General features: G+C 47.6%; 3 protein-coding genes across 3 annotated transcripts; 2 read left to right on the forward strand and 1 right to left on the reverse strand.

Moving 5' to 3' along the window:
• Positions 1-5,742: 5,742 nt before the first annotated feature.
• Positions 5,743-6,850, forward strand: BKA67DRAFT_532365 (1-aminocyclopropane-1-carboxylate deaminase; the record flags this gene model as incomplete). Its single annotated transcript, XM_046099518.1, has 2 exons — positions 5,743-5,930; positions 5,992-6,850. The coding sequence occupies 2 exons, from the start codon at positions 5,743-5,745 to the stop codon at positions 6,848-6,850; spliced, it is 1,047 nt and encodes a 348-aa protein (XP_045961374.1).
• Positions 6,851-8,184: 1,334 nt separating this feature from the next.
• On the reverse strand, positions 8,185-16,374 carry BKA67DRAFT_600684 (BcBOA9 protein). Its single transcript, XM_046105325.1, has 11 exons — positions 16,350-16,374; positions 15,808-16,297; positions 15,614-15,708; positions 14,960-15,445; positions 12,245-14,895; positions 11,492-11,938; positions 10,950-11,404; positions 10,341-10,788; positions 9,764-10,301; positions 9,207-9,712; positions 8,185-9,158 (listed from the first exon to the last, which is right to left on the reverse strand). Exons 1-11 carry the CDS (start codon positions 16,351-16,353, stop codon positions 8,343-8,345), a joined length of 6,936 nt encoding a protein of 2,311 aa, XP_045961375.1. The 5' UTR covers positions 16,354-16,374; the 3' UTR covers positions 8,185-8,342.
• Positions 16,375-17,523: 1,149 nt separating this feature from the next.
• Positions 17,524-18,171, forward strand: BKA67DRAFT_532367 (serine hydrolase FSH; the record flags this gene model as incomplete). Its single annotated transcript, XM_046099519.1, has 1 exon — positions 17,524-18,171. The coding sequence occupies one exon, from the start codon at positions 17,524-17,526 to the stop codon at positions 18,169-18,171; it is 648 nt and encodes a 215-aa protein (XP_045961376.1).
• Between the last annotated feature and the right edge of the window lie 473 nt (positions 18,172-18,644).

Below are 18,644 nucleotides of genomic sequence, written 5' to 3' on the forward strand. Positions count from 1 at the left end.
AGTAGACTCCAAACTTTGGCGCACTGAAGCAAGTTTCGACTGCGCGAAGTTTGACGCGCAATTTGCCTCCAACTATCAATGGCCAGGTGTATAGGGCCATATAGCCCTAAGCATATCAATTCTCACGTTGTGAACACCGAATATTATAGTGAATAGGATGGTAAAAGCTTGTTTCGACTACATCACAGCGCTCATCGCGCCGTAAATAAGCATCACCTGCTGAAATGCTGCTTAAACCACTGACCAACACAACACTGCCCTCCCAGACCTGACGATTTTGGCCAGCCACAGATATTATATGTACAGTTGTTTAGTTACACTGCTTGTATTTTGGTGAGATTTCTACATGTGATGTAATGGCCACCAATCTGGTGAAAGCACTCTGTTGGCGCCGGCCGCTTTCCAAGCCTCCAAACCCTGCTACCTTCGCGAGAAGAGTGTTAACAGATTCCAGGAAACCATAATTTTGACACGAGACTTATGGAGCTATCAAGACTTTAAAATTTTCTAATGATATTATCATCTACTTATTCCAAACATAACACAGAGTATGGCACTGTGAGCAGCCGTCTTACAAACCGTCCTTTTTATGTCGACTAATATTCACACGATCAACCGCTGAGTTAGGTCGTCATCACTTCCCTTTATCCATAAATACAAGCTTAAGACGGCATGATTAAAGTTTCGTGTTTTGCCTTGTCGGGCCCATCAAGAGTTTTTGTCGGACGATAGTGTTGCAAGGGAATGCAAGGGTGCTAGCATTGACGCGCTGAGCCCTACTTTCTATCACATATGGAGGATTACAGCCCTTAAATACCCAATGGCAGTCCGATACCGGATAAGTCTGACAGTCATCTTCAATACAAGACGGGGAAGCTTGGAGTCCTATTTGCTAAGTGCTACAGCCGTGTACAGCCCGCCAATGCCCTTATTATAGTGACCTCTGAGAGATTTGTTGTCAGGCCAGCAAGTGTAGTATTGCGTAGCGCCTTCGTTTTTTATGTTCTGTATACCATCAGCACGAGGGTTGCAGGTATTGTGAGACAAAAGTTCATCGCGATCTAAATCTGAAGCCTTCCTAGGCCAATATATGCGTAGAAAACAGGTTTTGAGGGCTTGAACGAAATCATCTCAGCCGCATTACCCAACATACTCACTAAACTAGTCCACTACATGCCGCATGATAACCTAGTATCCACATGCCAAATGTATAGCCGTCTAGATTATTAGTCAACCAGGGTTGACTGCAGTTTGGTAACACTACATGCTTAGGCACCTCTAACATGAAGTCAAGCGCCAGAGCCAGTGTTCTTGTAATTCCTTATCACTGCGTTCAATAGAGCATTTCGCAAGGTTTTCCAAGTTATCGGTAGGGGAGTCTACTATGCAACCAACCCTAGGCAAGGAATGTGCTGGCTATAATCGACGTCTCAGAAAAGATGTAGTAGTCCTAAACGACGAACTCCTCATCGCCATTTATAATAGAGCTTGGGTATCGGTGAACATCAAGAAGCAAGCGAAAATCTTCGGATACTGTGAGAATAAGAGGTGTCGGAGTTGGCGAGATGGCCACATACAAGTCCATCCCCGAAATTCAGCGTCGAAGCTTTATTCCAATCAGCTTTGTACCTCTAAACGTGGTTAGCCCCTCGGATAGAGCGGAAAACTCATCCTACTTCTCATTCCGTATGATGGCGGTGGCGCCTATGTCTTTAATGCCAAAGCTGCTGTCGACATCCTGATACACAAGGTCACCCGCGTGTAAAGATCAGTTGTCACTAGTCGCATCGACCCAAAGGAGTTCAACGGTAGATATAGTAATGATTCAGTCCATCTAGCTGCCATCTAAGATGTGCTAGCTCGAGTTCAAGTATTTTCGCGGAGCTGTTTGATTCGACTGAAATGTATAAGGCAGAGTCTTGGCGATCATGGCAACACCATCAACGACTGCAGCCGTAGTTCCGTCTTATTAAAGAATTTCGAGCCAGTTTATAAACTGCTCTACGTTTACGACGGAGACAAAAGTTGACTGATAATCTACTGTGAACCCGAGAATACAGGAAATCGGAGAAGATGCCAAGTGTGAGACAAAGTTTTGTGGCCATAACAGGAGAATTACCACCAGTGTTCTTGATCTGACTTTTATACTATGTTGGTGTCGCACAAACAGCATATGTTACTTGGTGGCAAAGAAAGGTTGAATGTGCTTGCAGATCGGTGGGAGGTAAGAGAAGCTCGTCAAGGTAATGAGGTAGCTCATCAATATTTCCAAAAGATAGTATGGTCGAGTAACTACGAATGATTCATTCAAAACAGTGACTTCTTGTCTGCAACTGCCCATAATCTTGTGTCTGCATTTCTCCTCGGTTGTAGCTTCAAGATTCGATGCCCAAGCTTCGTCCTTCATGGCCATGTCTCGTCCTATTGATCTCTCTTTTACTTCCCTTCTACTGCGCCACTGTCTTCCTACAAGTGGTCATATTCCCATTGTTGCCCCAAACCTTATATCACTCTTTATCTTCTCTCTAATTCCCGGTCGCCGGCGTTGCACTTACATTGTATTTTCCATGATTACTGCGAGTATCTCGAAAGCTTCAATCCTCTTTGCAACATACCATAAAAATGACCTGCGCCTGCATTTCTGTCTCCACGGGCGTACTTCAGCATCAGCCGATTATCTCGCGTCTCTCGGCTCCAGTTCAAGGTCTATGTCATTCCCAGAGTATTCGTACGCTCATTGCATTCTATCAAATGCTTCATGACACGACGCTTCAGAGCCAATCATCATTGATCTTGCCTGGATTGACGAATAGCTGGTGGGTCATGATTAACCTAAGCAAGTTCACCTTTCCCATTCAGTACGTGGATATCTTCTGAGGAGGCTTCGTATGCCAAGCTAGAGGACGAAGAAATGCTCTGGAATCACGACAATGCCCAAGAGCTGGCCGGACTAGACCAACGTCAAACCTAACTAGACTAGTTGGAAACCTAGCGAAGGCTCAACAGAAGCTGTCCGTCATTTTGGTGACATAGTTCATCTTACTCGTTTTACTCTGTTGCACAGCCGTCATATGTTTTCACCACAGTTTGAGTCTAAGTCCTTCGTCATACGTGCCGCCAGCGTGCACGAGCTAACGATGCTTTCATAGTTTCGCCCTTCCACTCCGAAGTCTGGGACTCCATGTCCATTGAATGTAAGGACTCCAGTAATTATAGATAGATGAGTCCCGAATTTCTTGCAATCTCCTCCATGCAACAATTGATCCCATTGTAGACAAGAATCCTTGCCTATCAGCTAGACTAGCATCGCCGGTGGAATGTTTATCAAGAGTATGTGGTTCAGTTGCGAAGACAGACCCTGTGTAGCACAGCTAGGACGATAATCTTTCCTTGGTCTGAGTCACGAAACGAGCTCCACACTTTCTTTTTACAAGAAGCATATAATTTGATGTTACTCATGAGGCCTACCCGGCGTAGTTAGCATAGTCGCGAGACCAAAAAGATGGCGCGTGCGGCAAGGGCATCGGAGAACAAGCAATTCGTAATCTACTATTCGCTTTAATAGTTGCAGAAAAATGTCGCTGGAGCCAGAGTTGACTCTGAATGAGATTGTAGATCTTCCAAAGAGGAATTCCTCCTAGGCGACTGCGCGTTGGCATTTGATGCACTATACCTATACATGGGCGAAAACTGCTTCGATCACAAGTAAGAGGGTTTACGATGCCACGCGGCTATGACACTATCGGTCACGTAGGTCACTGCCAACACCTGATGGAGGAGGGACTTGTTCTAGATGACTATACGACTTCAAGGGCTGTCGGTCTAGATTAAGTTAACCTAAAGGCCCACCAGTATCATGATTATATAACGGTAAAGAATAAATCCTAGATTATATCTGGCGCGGGGTAAGTTGCGTAAGGGTTATTGTGGATCTTTAACCCGGCAAACGCCGCTCTTTTAAGCAAAGCGGACGCTAAGGTTAGACTAGGTTAGTGCCTATGGTCGTGTGCATCAATTATGTTGGCGACGCCCCAATATAATGAATGATTTTGCTCTTTGGCTGGCGGCATGGCGGATTTGTCACACATTCTCATTTGACGAATACACTTTGTCCAATCTATTTGGGCGCAGCACTGATTGCATTTTCTAGGAAACCTGATTGTGTTCGCATCTGGAAGCAATGAATTTTATCTCGGCTTCTAGGAACAGGCCAAGATTTTGGATTCAGCAGGCTATTGGTATCTAGGCAAGCTTTGAAGGGGTTGGTCTTGAGGTGAGGTTGTACGGATCCGCACGTGGGCAACGATTGTTGGGCCGCGGAACCCTACCAAAATGCGCCGCAGCACCAATACATTTCTGAGACGAACGATATCTTTTGACGAACTGTATGATGTCTTTGACCAATTATTATACTCGCTTAGCGGCTGACGTCTTTAAAACCATATCGAAATGCTTCCAGGCAGAAAAGCCACCGACAAAACACATCGTGGTCCACTTCCACCACAAGGAACTGAAAAATGGCACGCCGTGCTTGTGCAGTCTCAACACGGCGAAAAGAGCGCATTCGACACTATGGACGCCAAAGAGCAGGTAAAATAGCCCATTTTGTGCCTGAATAGCGTGTGTCAGAGCATTTGGCCGTCCCGCAAGAAGATAATCGTAGATGGGTGATCCGGGTGCAATAACCTCTTTGCGCGTTGAGAGCAGCATTACGACTGCTGCGATGGAGAGAGCTATGAGGCGACCTCGTGGGGGCAGCGGAAATGTGCGAACTTGGATAGGTGCGTTCATCGCGACGAGATTGGTAACGAGTACTTTTATGGGATAAAGAAGCGGCTATTGGGCTGCACGAAGAAAATTTGCTGAATGTTGTATCTTGAAAATACAAGACGCGACGACCTGTCCATTCCTATCGAAAGAATGGAGCCCATCGTGGAGGAGCCAGCTGACGGACGCTACTGCTCAATCACTCCGTGCTTACTTACATACCACGTGGAAAGTACTTAACTTGGTTCCACTTGAAAGCAATAGCAGCATCAACAGCTTCTGTCTAAAGTCAATTGATATGCTGTCGCAGGGACGTCTATTCAATGCACGATATTGGAAGCTGGCTACCAAGCGATGTCTCGTTGCACCAATTCCAGGTGAGCCGCATCATGGATTTCACCGCTGATACTGAGCGCTGACCTCCGAGACTGGGTATTACCTATGATTTTCGGAACTAATGATGCTATGTATATCTTTCTCATTCGATTAACCTTTTATTTTACATGAATTCATTAATAAGTCTCCACAAGCATAATCAGTATGTCGTAAAGAGCCGTGCCGATGTAGCCAGGGACTTTGCGAAGGACTCTTTCAACGATAATTGGCAAAGCTACCTGGGCGCTACCCTGTTATCCCCACTGATACCAGCTTGATCGGAAGCATCCCGTAGTTCAAGGCTGCATATCTCCCTGAATATGCAACTTTGAGCTCTCAAAGCCCTATCAGGTATGTGTAGCCGTGACTTACTGCATGTCGCAGGTGCAATTGCCATAACCAATTGCATTGTGTGGTCAATGAAGCCGGCAGATATCTAAGGTTAGTTCAATCTGCGGATCCGGCGATAGTCCCGAACTCGGCCGGCTTGAGACCCTTATGCTCATGAGTATTGATACCCCTCTGTTCGCAATGTTATCATTATTGAGCCGTTCCTGATTCTTCATTCACGTTGCTTCATAACGACCAAGATATCACAAGATGGCTGAAGTCAAACTCCCTGAGCCTTTTGCTAGTATTCCTAGAGAGTCCTTTCTCTTCGGCCCCTCGCCAATCCAGCACCTGCCTCGTATATCCGAGGCACTAGGAGGGAAGGTGCAGGTTTACGCCAAGCGTGAGGATTGCAACTCAGGTCTAGCATATGGAGGAAACAAAACCCGAAAGCTCGAGTAAGTGATAAGCCTTGCGTATAGTAACGCCGTTCACGTTCACTCTGATAATTTTACTCAGGTACTTGGCGTCTGAAGCTTTAGCGCAAGGAGCCGACACACTAGTCAGCATTGGTGGTGTGCAGTCCAACCACACCCGCCAGGTCGCTGCGGTTGCCACTAAGCTAGGACTGAAAAGCGCGCTTGTGCAAGAGCACTGGGTGGATTGGGAAGACCCGGGATATACAAAGGTTGGGAACATTCAGCTGTCGCGAGTCATGGGTGCAGATTCGCGTCTTGATTCGTCAACCTTTGGTATCGAGCATAAAGATACTCTTAAGAACTTGCAGAAGGAACTCACTGAAGCCGGCCGCAAGCCGTATTACATCCCAGCTGGTGCCTCGGATCATCCACTCGGCGGATTGGGTTTTGCGAGATGGGCTTTCGAAGTCATAGAGCAAGAGAAGTCTCTAAATGTATTTTTTGATACCATCATCGTGTGTGCTGTTACGGGCTCCACCATGGCTGGCATGGTTGCCGGCTTCAAGTTAGCTGAGAAGCTCGGCGCCCCAAGGCGTAAGGTAATCGGCATCGACGCTTCCGCCAAGGTACGACAAACATTCGACCAGGTCTTGCGCATTGCAAAGTTCACAGGCACCAGGATCGGGCTTGTTGATGATGATATCACAGAAAAAGACATCATTCTTGATGACAGATATCATGCTGGTGTTTATGGAATCCCAGATGATCAAACAATCGAAGCTATCAAATTTGGTGCACAGACCGAGGCTTTCATTACCGATCCTGTGTACGAAGGCAAGAGTTTAGCAGGGATGATGGATCTCATCAAGAAAGGTGAAATTGCTTCAGGCAGTAATGTTCTCTATGCTCATCTGGGTGGTCAACTGGCTCTTAATGCCTACTCGTCCATCCAGTCATAGTTGACATAGACAGATCGCTATATATCAAGCATGCGTACCAATATTTCTTGTTCAAACCAAGCTCCTTGCCGTCCATCGGTTACTATGAATAGCAATCTCATATCATACCTGAACGGTTTCACGATTGCGTGTTTTTAGTCCAGAGGTAGAGGCTGGTCTGTAATGATACTAAAAGCAGTGACAGGTTCATCAGCAATAGTCCCATGTTCTAAACTTCAGCTTGCCCTCAATTCAATTAACAGTGTGCATTGCATTTATACTAATGAGCCCAAGCATTCATGACAATCTTCCTGCCGAAGAGGATCTGAGATAAACACAAATACCAGCCTTCGGAACAGTTCGGAGTGCACATTTAAATGATACTGAGATTCTATTGAGCTTCATTAGAATCTTCCAATCATATCTCATAAAGTTCTGCCTTACCGAAGTATGTGGCTCACCAATTTCGCCTTCTACCACACCAGCACATGCAGAAAACGAGTATTATACGACCAACAACACTACCAATTATGGCTCCCTAAGCAGCTCCATCTAGATATGTTCCAGCGGCCGGATCCATCTTAGTTGTATCTGTATCGGTAGAATTCGTAGTCTTCTCACTGCGGATACTCAATCCTAGATGAATGAGATCGAGGACAGTGGACTTTGCCTGCAAAAAATGACCCTGGAACATAGTGTTTGTGGCATTGGTTAGAGCGACTGGCGCTGCATATGCAATATTTGCGGGGAGGATGGCGACGAAGACGAAAATCATAGAATACAACATAATATTTGCTGGCTATACACTAGCTTGCCTGTGTAGCGATGGAATGTAAAATGGCAGTAACTGCCTTGGATGTTGCTGAAGACTAAGCCTTGTGATGGTTCCGCCTTCCAGTTGGGGATTTTTTGGCCTCAGTGAGTCAGAACGCTATATAATGGGGAAATGAAACAAGAAGAATCCAGAAGCAGCTCAATTTGATTGTTCCAAGAATTGGCAAATAAGGACAAGGGATTTGTCATACACTTGATAAACAAAGAGCAACCATGTTTGCTTCTACGGCCTAAATACCTGAAGTCACTGGCACATTCTATGACAAAGAAATTCAAGCTACGCGGCTGTAAGCCTTTATCTCTGTGTGATGGTGCTGCGGTAATAAGAAATGGAACCAGGAAGTCTGCCTGTTAGTGCAGTGCCTAGTCGCGGTACAGCTGTGATGATTGAGTGTCTGTGGCGCCCATCTCTCTGCCTTTTGACAGCTTGATAAGAAAGATGATGAAAAACTAAATTCCTTTTTCTTTTGCACATAAATAAAACTCTAGTGACCGAAATCTTAGTATAACGAGATAATGAACAGCAATATGAGAGTAAATCAGTACCGATGAAAACCCCAGAAAAACCACGTATGAGGCTGTGGAACTTAGAAGTGCCCATACACTTGGTAGTATGTACATGTAGGAGGGGGACCCGCCGGAGATCCAGAAAAAGAAAAGGAAACAATAGATTCTGTACTCAAGAGCGACCAGCGAAGATCTTCTCGGCAAGGGCTTGGGCTGTAAGAACTGGACCCATGAAATCAGAAGCAGGAATATCCACACCAAAGGTCGAGAAGCCCCAGTTGCGTAGGGCAGTTCCAATCATACTGTCCATTCCGTAAGCCACCAGCGGTTTCGATGGATCAACGTCATCAACGGGGATCATGAACGTCTTAGCGAACTTCTCCACTGTCGCTTCCAGAATATCGCTCAGGTCAAGGACTGCCTTGGCCCCGCCCGCACCTCCACGGCCTGATCCTTCCTTCTTGCGCTGGATCGCTGTTAACAACGGCCCAACGCGAGGCTGGAGCCAGAAGCGGAATCCGTGAACATCGAGATCTGCTGCCAGTTTGGCCGGCTCAAGACCGCTGACCAGGAAGTTCTTTGCGCCAGGGTCGAGGCGCCAGTCTCCGACCCGCCCAGGCTTCATGGCTTGCTCCATGAGCAACAAGAAGTCGCGCTCGGTGATACCATGGATGCCAGAGCGAGAGATACCCTGCTCAATAGCCAGATTTTGCGACACGAACCCAACCTCCAGAACCATACTCAGGCCAACGGTTGTAGCTGGTAGACCTAGCCCGGCACGATAACGAGCAAAGAAGTCCAAAAATGTGTTGCCGGCGCAATAGTTGCTTTGGGTTGGTGCACCAGTCATAGCAGAGATGGAGGAGAGCATAACAAAGAAGTCCAGGGGCTGGCCATCAAGGCATTCGTGTAGATTCCAAGTACCACGGACCTTGGGGTCGATAGGATATTGCCATCCCGGAAGATCAAGCTTGCTGAAGAGTTTATCCTATGACATGTCAGAAAATAGTAGAAAGGACGCAGAAGCAAAGCTTACCTCGAGAGCCATAGCACCTTGAACCATTCCGTATACGGGAACACCGGCAGCAGCGACAGCTTTAGCCACGTCTTCTTTGTTTGAGACATCTCCTCGAACCACGTGTACATTACATCCACGGGCTTGTAAGCTGTCTATCATGGCAGCTGCCTCCTTCTTATCTGCTCCACCACGGCCAAGGAATGTGAGATTGCGTGCACCGCGTTCCACCATGAAGCGAGCAAGGCATCGACCGAGACCTCCTAAGCAACCAATAAGTACGTATGTTCCGTCAGGCTTAAAATTAACAGCATCCTTGTGCTCCCGTAGAACAGGAATAGCTGGGTTTGAGCTGTTGGGATCGGAACTAAAGGATACGACAACCTTGCCGATTCTGTGTGGGTTGGCGAATTCTGCGAAGGCCGCTGAAACCTGTGTAGCAGGGAATTGAGCCAGCGGGTGAAGGGGGCGAATTGTGCCCTCACGGAGGTACTTCATTACATCTTTCATAACGCTTGCGACAATTTCTGCGAATAACAGTTAGCGTCATCTCTCCTCAAGGCATAAGGTATAGTTACCTGGATGGTCATCAGCAACAACGCCAAAGTCAAAGGCACTGAAAGTGGTGTTGCGTTTGAAAACGTTCAAGTCAAGGATACCAAACTCCATGATATCGGTACGACCAATCTCGATGTGTCGCCCATTGTTAGCCATGACGCTCCATGAAGCCGCAAGCAGTTCGCGGACCAAAGAGTTGAGCGCAACATCAATACCACGGCCGTTTGTAGCAGCCATAATGCCTGCTGCAAAAGATGTATCGCGGGAACTGAATATGTGGGAGTCTTCAAGGCCGTACTCGCGCTTCAAAAATTCGCGTTTGTCAGCAGTACCAACAGTAGCGAAGATTTCTGCCCCAACCATTTTAGCAATCTGAACAGCTGCGAGACCAACACCACCAGTGGCGGAGTGAATGAGAACCTTCTCTCCCTTCTTCAAACGGCCTAGATAAAGCAACCCATAGACGGCTGTCGCGAAGACCAAAGGCATTCCAGCCATCTCCTCAAAGCTCAGGCCATCTTCGTCACGTATTTCGTGCAGATGCATAGCCTTGAAGCGCTCAATATTACCGAAGAGACCTTTGCCCATCCAGCAGACTTTGTCGCCAACCTTGACTCCGGTTACGCCCGAGCCGATGCGGCGTACAATACCGGCGCCTTCGTGACTGAGGGATTCGGAGTGGAAGCTGCCACGGAAAGTTGCGTACTCTTTCATATTGAGTCCCACAGCCTTAACCTCAACTTCGGCCTCATCGGATTCGAGCTCACGGTTTCGATTATCTGCCTTGAAATGCAAAGTATCGAGCAGGCCAATCTTCTCGATGTCAAGGCGAATGGGTTTGGTGGCATTGTACTCCTCATCTGCCGCCTCTTTACCAACGATATTGCTATAGTCCCTGTCCAGGACGGCATCTTGGGACAATCTGCTCACGTGAAACACATCGTCTTTCACAATGTATTCCTTGTCGATGCTATCTGATTCCTTCGAAAATTGGCCGAGAACCCGCGCGGTTTGCTTAGCTGCCTTTTGGGCGTCAGAGTGATCACTAGTCATGATTAGTCTAATTTTCCATAAACAAAGGGTTCGCCATGTTCTATTTCGTCCCTAAGCACGAGCCTCACTTCTCGAGAAGAGACTATTTGGCTAGTGTGACTAACAGAGACGAACAAAAAGGAATCAAGGAAATATAAGGTTTTGAATACATACAGATCGATGGCAATGAATGTGAGCTGTATGTACTCTGTCTGCAGTGTACGACCCAGACCCTGAACGATGGCTGCGTTGGGGTCCACCTTTCCGAGCAAGTCTCCAGATGTGAGCCAGAAGATTGCCTTGGTTGAATCCGCCAGGATCTGCAGGTTTGCGAATTCGGTTGCATTCAAATTACCGTTGAACAAGCTGGAGCCCAACTCCACAATTGAGACATAAATGGCATCGGACTGCGGAGTAAAGTTCTTGTCAGACAACGAAGCGGAGTGAACCTTGTAACCGCTATGTTCAAGCTCATTAGAAAACTTTTCGGTGGCGGTGTTGTTCTCCCTCGACAGTACCACAATGTCTCTAGCGGGCTGGGGTTTTCGTGCAGGCTCTGAGAGTAACGTCCATCCGGATATAGATTGGTCGACGATGCGAGTACTCAGTTCCATGGTATCTAAAGCGCTCTTCCATGCAGAAAGGGATATTTCGGAGAGAGCAGTGCCTGTGGCGATCTCTTTTGACAAGATATCAAGAACACTCCAGAAATCCACATTGAAAGAAGTGCCGTCAAAAGTGTTGCGATGGATCAGGAATCGTCCGTTTTCGCTCAAGAATGGTTGGAGGGCCTTCAAAACTTCAGCAGCAGGAATATTGAAGGACGAAGTATCAGGTAAGATGACAAGATCGTAGGTAATTCCTTCTAATGCGCCATATTCTCCGTTTTCGAAAGGAGTCACTTTCTCTGCGAGTACATCACGTCCATCTGGGAAAAATTCCGTGGAAGCTTCCGCAAGGGCATCAGTTGCAGCTAAATAGGTAAACGAGCTGTATCTCTTGAGCGAAGAATCCCCCTGAAGAACAGCTGGAAGTTTGCGAGCAAGATCTGCCTCGGAGTTGACGATCGCGAGGATGTTCATCCCAGGGTACTTGTGTCCGACTAGGTCCAGAGTCTGGGTCAAGGAGTCCTCAATTGATGTTGAGACGTTGTAAGAGGCACTCTGATCACCCGAAAGCGTGAGCATCATTGCAGTGTAGATTGCTTCTAGGCGGTAGAAGCTGTCATCTAGTTTCGAAGTCCCCAGGTCAGATGCGGCAAGGTCAACGTCATACGCGTCAGTTAAGATATCCAAAGCAGAAATAGCATCGATCAAGAAAGTAGCCTCAGGAACATTTTTCCTCGAGTTTTTAGCGGCACTTGTAAGGCTGCGGGCCCATGTTGATAGGACAGACTTCTCCTTGGCGGAAAAGGGGCGTCCAATGCCAGATGCTGCAGTTGGCAGGGCGCCCTTCTGGAGCGTCTCAACATCTGGCTTCCAGATCGAACGAAGGTATGGATGACGATCATCAGTGATGTTCTTATTCAAGTCCTCAGCGTAGGTGATTGAGTTGACCTTCTTGGCGGTGAACAGTGGTCGCCCGTCAGGAGCACTTAGTTGGAAGGAGCCTAAGAGAGCACGTAAGCTAGTAAATTGCCCAGTAGCAAGAATCCGTCCGTTGACATCAGCTGGCGCAGGCATATCTGCGCCTTCGTAGGAATAAATGGAAACTTCTTCCCAATCGACTGGGATGAATGATCTGCTTGCTCCTTTTAAGGACCCATTGTGCGCACCTATCAATATGGCTTGCAAGCATGTGTCCATGCTTCCCGGGTGAATGATATAACGAGAGTCATCTGTTGGAACATCTATGGGAAGCAGTTTGGTGTCTGCAACGCATTCATTCGTCCATGGATCGGTTCGGATATCACTCAATCCGTTGAAAGCAGGACCATAATTGAGTCCAATGTTAGCAAACCCTCTGTACCATGTGTGCGAAGTTCGCGGCTCTTGCACCTTGGTTTCGTCGAAAAGAGGAACGACTTCGTCGATTGCCTGACGTCCAATGACGCCAACACAGTGCTCAGTCCAAATCCCCTCTAAGACGGATGAAATGGTAAACTCGAGCCATTTTGAAGAAGACACGGCATTCGAGACAGCTTGAAACCGTACGCTGGTCATAACCTCGATTGCAGTGCCAGACGGAGGCAGGTTGAGGGCTGATTTGATGGAAAGTCGTGGAATAAAGTACTTGAATGGGCCTTCAAAAGTAATCTTTCCATGGAAAAACTGGCGCGCAGCTTCTACAGCAATGCCGATGTAGCCAGTTGCGGGAAGTACGGGTTGAGGACCAAGCTTGTGCTGTTCTAGCCATGGCAGGTCGTGAATATCGAGCATATTTCGCCATTGCGCTTGATCCCTGATCACACCTGGAAGCAAACTCCCAAGGAGGTCGTGTCGGGCAAACTTGCGATTCTGGAAGTCCATGTTGATACGGTGCTTAGCACGTAATGCACCAGCGCTATAATTCCATGAATAACGGGGGAGGTCCACCAATGGAAGTCCCTTTCGAAGAGTAATACGCCCTTGATAATCTTGATCCTCGATAGAGTTGATACGTGCCAGGTCGACTGGATACCCTTTGATAAAAAGAGCTCCCACAAGATCGAGGAGACGGGTGACCGAGTTCTCGCCGCGGACCAGAGTGGCTGTATATTCAAGATCTCGGGAGCTCACTCCGAGTTTGTCGCGGAGCTGTCTAATGGGACCGGCCAAAGCAGAATGAGGACCAATCTCAATGATATGATTGATGCCTAGACCTTCGAGTTCAGTCACACGAGTCACGGCTTGCACAAATCGAACCGGCGACTCAAGATTCTCTCTCCAGTACTCTGGTCCTGGCTGGAAGTTAAGCTTTAGCTCGCCTGTGACAGAGGAAATAAAAAGTGGAAGCTTAGAATCTTTCTCCTGTTTAGGAAATTCTTCAGCATCGAGGAAAGCGAATCCACGGTTGGCACGCTCCTCGTAGATGGCTCCAACATCCTTCATGTGGTGAGAATGGTAAGCTCGGCCACTAGTCTTTAGTGCTCGGACGAAGACTCCATCAGCTTCGAGCTTGGCTTGAACCTTTGCGGCAACGTCTTCGTCACCACTGAGAGTCACACTCTGGGGGGAGTTGTAACAAGCGATGCGTATGCCCTCTTCGAGGTAAGGGGCAGCTTCCTCTGCGCCGAGTCCAACAGCCAACATAGTACCCTGCTGAGTCAGTTTGTCTACTGCAACACCACGGAAATATGCAGCGAGAATAGCCTGCTCTTCTGTGATTGCACCAGCAGCATATGCGGCCGCAATCTCGCCCGAGGAGTGGCCTACACATGCCAGTGGAGAGACGCCCCATTCTCTAAGAAGCTTGACAAGTGCAATTTGAACAGCGGTGCAAATTGGTTGCGATAAGTGGACCTGGTCAATAGAACTCGTTGCTTTAGGCTCGAGGATGGACTCCTCGAGAGTCCAAGTTGGCGCATCCTCCCCGAGGCTTTGAAGGACATTGTCCATGTCCCGAATGCTCCTGAGGTAACTAGGGATACTTTCCATGAGTTCCTTGCCAAGCTGTGCGCTCTGCGCACCTTGACCAGTGAAGATGAAAGCAATCTTTGCGCCGTTGCCTCTTTTTCCGAATGTCATTTCGTCAGCGTCCAGGTTATCCACAATAGTGTCTGCTGACGCAATCGTATATCCACGGTTAAAGAAGAAAGAACGTCGTGTGCCCAGTGTAAATGCCAAATCAAGCAAGTCATATTGCAACGCAACTTCTCTGTGTCTTTCCACGCTGGCTTTGAGACTTGGGAAGTCCTGAGCAGAGAAAGGGAGCAAGAATTGGGTTCTTTCATGGACATTGAGAGTGCGGCTGTTGCGGCCACCAGTGGGTGCGTGGGTGACAATTTTACCGATATTGCTGACAGTGTTCCGCTTCTTGAAAGATTTGTAACCAGGGAGATACGACTCTGATGATTCGATGATAGCGTGCGCGTTGGCACCTCCATACCCAAAGGAGTTAACACTCGCACGTCGAACATTGTAGCCGGTTGGCCATTCCAGAGTATCTTTCACCACCTGCAGGCGGCCGTTTGAGAAGTCGACTGTTACATGATTAATGATCCAATCTATTGGAAAAGGTAAAATCATCTGAAATATTATGCTTACTCTTAGGGTTATAGTTCTTAATGCCAATACTAGCCGGGATAGTTCCTAGCTCCATAGCTAGAACGACCTTCATGATACTAGCCATGGCACTCGCAGCTTCTGCGTGACCAACGTTTGTCTTCACGGCTCCAATCAACAAAGAGTCTCTCTTACTCTCTTTCAGAAACATATTAGTGATGCCTCTCAGCTCGATTGGATCGCCGACGGGGGTGCCGGTTCCGTGGCACTCGAAGTAGGAAGTCTCATCGGGATTGAGGTTTCCCGCAAAGGCGTAAGCTGTTCGAATGACAGATTCTTGTCCAATAGCGCTGGGCTGCGTGATGCCACTGGTCTTTCCGTTTGCATTGGCAGCAGTGCCCCGAATGATGCCTCGGATTGGGTCGCCGTCGCGAATCGCATCGGAGAGTCTCTTTAAGTACAACGCTCCAATACCTTCAGCTCGGCCATAACCATCCGCCGATGCGTCAAAAGTGTGACACGTCGATGCTAGAAGTACGAATTAGCATGGTAATAAGTCACATGCCCAGATAGCCAAAAAAAAAAAAAAAAAAAAAAAAAAAGAGCCTCTTGGCAGCGGGATAAGATTTTTCGCGGTAACTCCCAGATGCTGATTCCTTAGATGAAACTAGTGGGTTTAATCAAAGATAGACTCACTGTGGGAAAGGACTCCCATCTTATCAACTGCCATTTGGACTGCTGCGTCAAGAATTAGGTTGGTGCCACCAACAACTGCTCCATTGACCTCGCCGCTTGCGAGCGCGCGGCAGGCCATGTGTGTCGCGTACATGGAAGACGAACAAGCAGTATCAATGGTAAAGCTACGAGAATCTTAGCATCTCCGGCAGCACAAAGGGATGGTAGCTACAAACCTGGGGCCACAAAGATTGAAGACGTAACTGACTCTGTTGCTCAAGATCGTGTTGCCGTGACCGGTCATACTGTATGGCTTGGGGTATTCCATATCTCTCAAGGCCATCATACCATAGTCGATGGTAAAGTTACCAACGTAGGTGCCTACGTTCTTTCCAGACACGCTGTCTAGCGGAATTCCACCTGCCTCGAATGCCTCGTACACGCACTCAAGGAGTTTCCTCTGCTGAGGGTCCATGACTGTAGCCTCAGTCTGTGTAATTCCAAAGAATGGAGGATCGAAGTTGTATATATCTTCAGAAATGAAGTAACCGCCTCGAGGCCCCAATGAGCCGGTGTTGGCTTTTTCCGAGTGGAAACCATTGATATTGAACCTTGAGGAAGGGGGCTCTGAGTATCCCGATCTCTGCTGTACAAGCATCTCCCAGAAGTCTGCAGGAGTATCAGACTGGCCGGGGAACCGGCAGGCTTACATAAACTGTTAGTTTTGTCTTAAGACCTACTTTTTAGTAGTACGTACCCATTCCCACGATAGCAATGGGCTCGGAACCATTGTACCCGGCCGAGACCTCATTGGGAGGGGTGCGATTTCTGGAGCTTGGACCAGAGTTGTCCCTTGAGCTGTTGGGTTCTTCTAGGAAGGGCGCCATCTCGTACAGTATCGAGCAGTCTGATGTGAATCTGGCGGTGGCTGCAACACGAGTCTACAACGATTTCTAATATGGGTGCTCAGTACCAGTAGAAGTATTTTAATAGGGCCGTTGTATCATTTGAAAAGCGCATTGAAGATTCTCAGGAGACTGGGAAGCTGTCGAGGGATCAAACTTGTGGTGGACATCTTCCAGGAGGTGCCGTACTTTATGTATTAATGTACGATGAGACTGCATCAATGTTAACCATAACTTCAGTATCTCAAGAATAGAGCTTTGTAACTATGGATGTACGGATTTCTAGTGATCTTCCGAGGATGATTCGGTGCAATCCATAATGGAGGTATAGTACGTAATCACCCGGATAAGCAAGAGTCGCAACTCGGTAGAGTGTCTATTCAAGAGAACCGAACACCATTCGGACCATTTGCCCCGTTTGTGAGTGGAGCGCCAAGAATATAGTCGCAGAGGCCTCATTTACCGTTGTGTTGCACACCATGAGGCCATTCGCAATTCACTTAAGCGTTGCTTCACCACACGAACGGTCGGGTGTGAGGTCTATCCCACTGGATTCCTTGATCATTCGCAATTCGGCTACATCCCTTGCGCTTCTTTGAAAGATCGTAGAAGCGGCAAGTACCGAACTTGTCCATATCTCTGCACGGTCAAAACATTTACCGAAATATGTAATTTTTACCGCAAGACTTGGATAATTATTGGTGAGAGCAGGTAGAAGATGTAAGCAACCTCGCCGGCAATGCACTAATGAGGAAGGTGGCTGGCGCCGGGCCCGAACAGGATTCAATACCTTGCAATGTGCTTACAAGGTGGCTATAAGCGAGATACAAACCATCCCGACGGTAACGCAAGAAGCAAGCATGCATTGTCTCAAGACAGAGCCGGAAACGCAATGAAAGAATGCGCCTGAAAATAGCCGAGAACACAAGATACACGTGGATAAAAATAGTGAAAAGCAGGGACTGCGTGGCCGATTTGTATTTGAAGTCGCACGCCACTATCAGTCCCTGCATGAAGAGTACAAAAATGAAGTTTCTCTGTCTCCATGGGTACCAGCAGTCGGCTGTAATTATGCAGTCCGAAACGCGATTCTTGAAGGACATTTTTGAACAAACGATTGGGGAAGAAGTAATATTCTTTTACCCGTCAGCTCCATTTTCGTCAGTTCCAACAGCCTCGAATGAACCAACATATGCTTGGTGGCCCAATGATCCTACTGCAGCGGATATCGAAACATTTAGCTATCTCTCGAATATCCTAGACAAAGAAGGTCCATTTGACGGTGTCGTTGGTTTTTCTCAAGGCGGCAGCGTTGGTTCATTGCTTGCCGCATTCCTGGAAAGGCCAAGACACGTGCGTCCTTCGAACCTTACAACCTCCCATGGCCCACTCCAGCTAGTCATCTCATACAGTGGTTATCACGAAGACGATGAGCGCTTGCAGAAATATTATGCTCAGAAGATCAAGACGCCAATACTTCACTTTATCAGTTCTACCGACCCGGTCATGGCAGAAGAACGCTGCTTCCGCTTGGTAGAGAGATGCGAAGACCCTGATGATAAAGTCATTGTATACACGGGCTCGGGCTTCCACCGAGTTCCTGCGACGAAGATGACAGCACAAGCATTGTCGCGATTCCTGGCTGAAGTGTTAGATATCGAGGACGACTGTTGAGGTTAGATACATCATGGCAGAGAGAGGTAGCGGAAAACATTGGGTCTATTGGTGCTCATTGCGGGAGTAGCCTTTTCTATTTGAGTGGCCTTGTTCTGCTGCGGCGACAGTAAATATTCATTTAGATTACTTAGAGTAAAGATCGGCGACTTAAACTAGAGCTCAACCGCGTTTCTATTGATCAATCCACACTGATGAACACCTGCAAGGTTAGCACTCACACTTGCCCACGTGCACCCCTTGTCAAGCAGGCTCCATGGACCTGGTCCTCTGCTTACCGATTTCCCGCGTGGGGAATCGTCGGTCAAACATCCTGGTCAAGGTGTATACCCCCAAACTGCGGGGTTTTCGCCGACTGTTGATCACTTGCAGGTAGATAAACAACCTTCTAAGTTTCAAGAAACCTGTCTCAATATTCACATAGCACCCCAGCTTATCACATATTATGGAGTATGCTACACGATATTTATTTA

The sequence above is a fragment of the Truncatella angustata genome (assembly GCF_020726525.1).
Source record: "Truncatella angustata strain MPI-SDFR-AT-0073 chromosome Unknown BKA67scaffold_2, whole genome shotgun sequence".
Taxonomy (NCBI): domain Eukaryota; kingdom Fungi; phylum Ascomycota; class Sordariomycetes; order Amphisphaeriales; family Sporocadaceae; genus Truncatella; species Truncatella angustata.

What these genes read in the sequence shown, in the direction of transcription:
- BKA67DRAFT_600684 (XM_046105325.1), bottom strand. An exon ending in TTTGTAGCTACCATCCCTTT is followed by an intron (nt 15,709 to 15,807) that starts GTGCTGCCGGAG and finishes CGCGCTCGCAAG; the next exon opens with CGGCGAGGTCAATGGAGCAG. An exon ending in GATGGGAGTCCTTTCCCACA is followed by an intron (nt 15,446 to 15,613) that starts GTGAGTCTATCT and finishes TCGTACTTCTAG; the next exon opens with CATCGACGTGTCACACTTTT.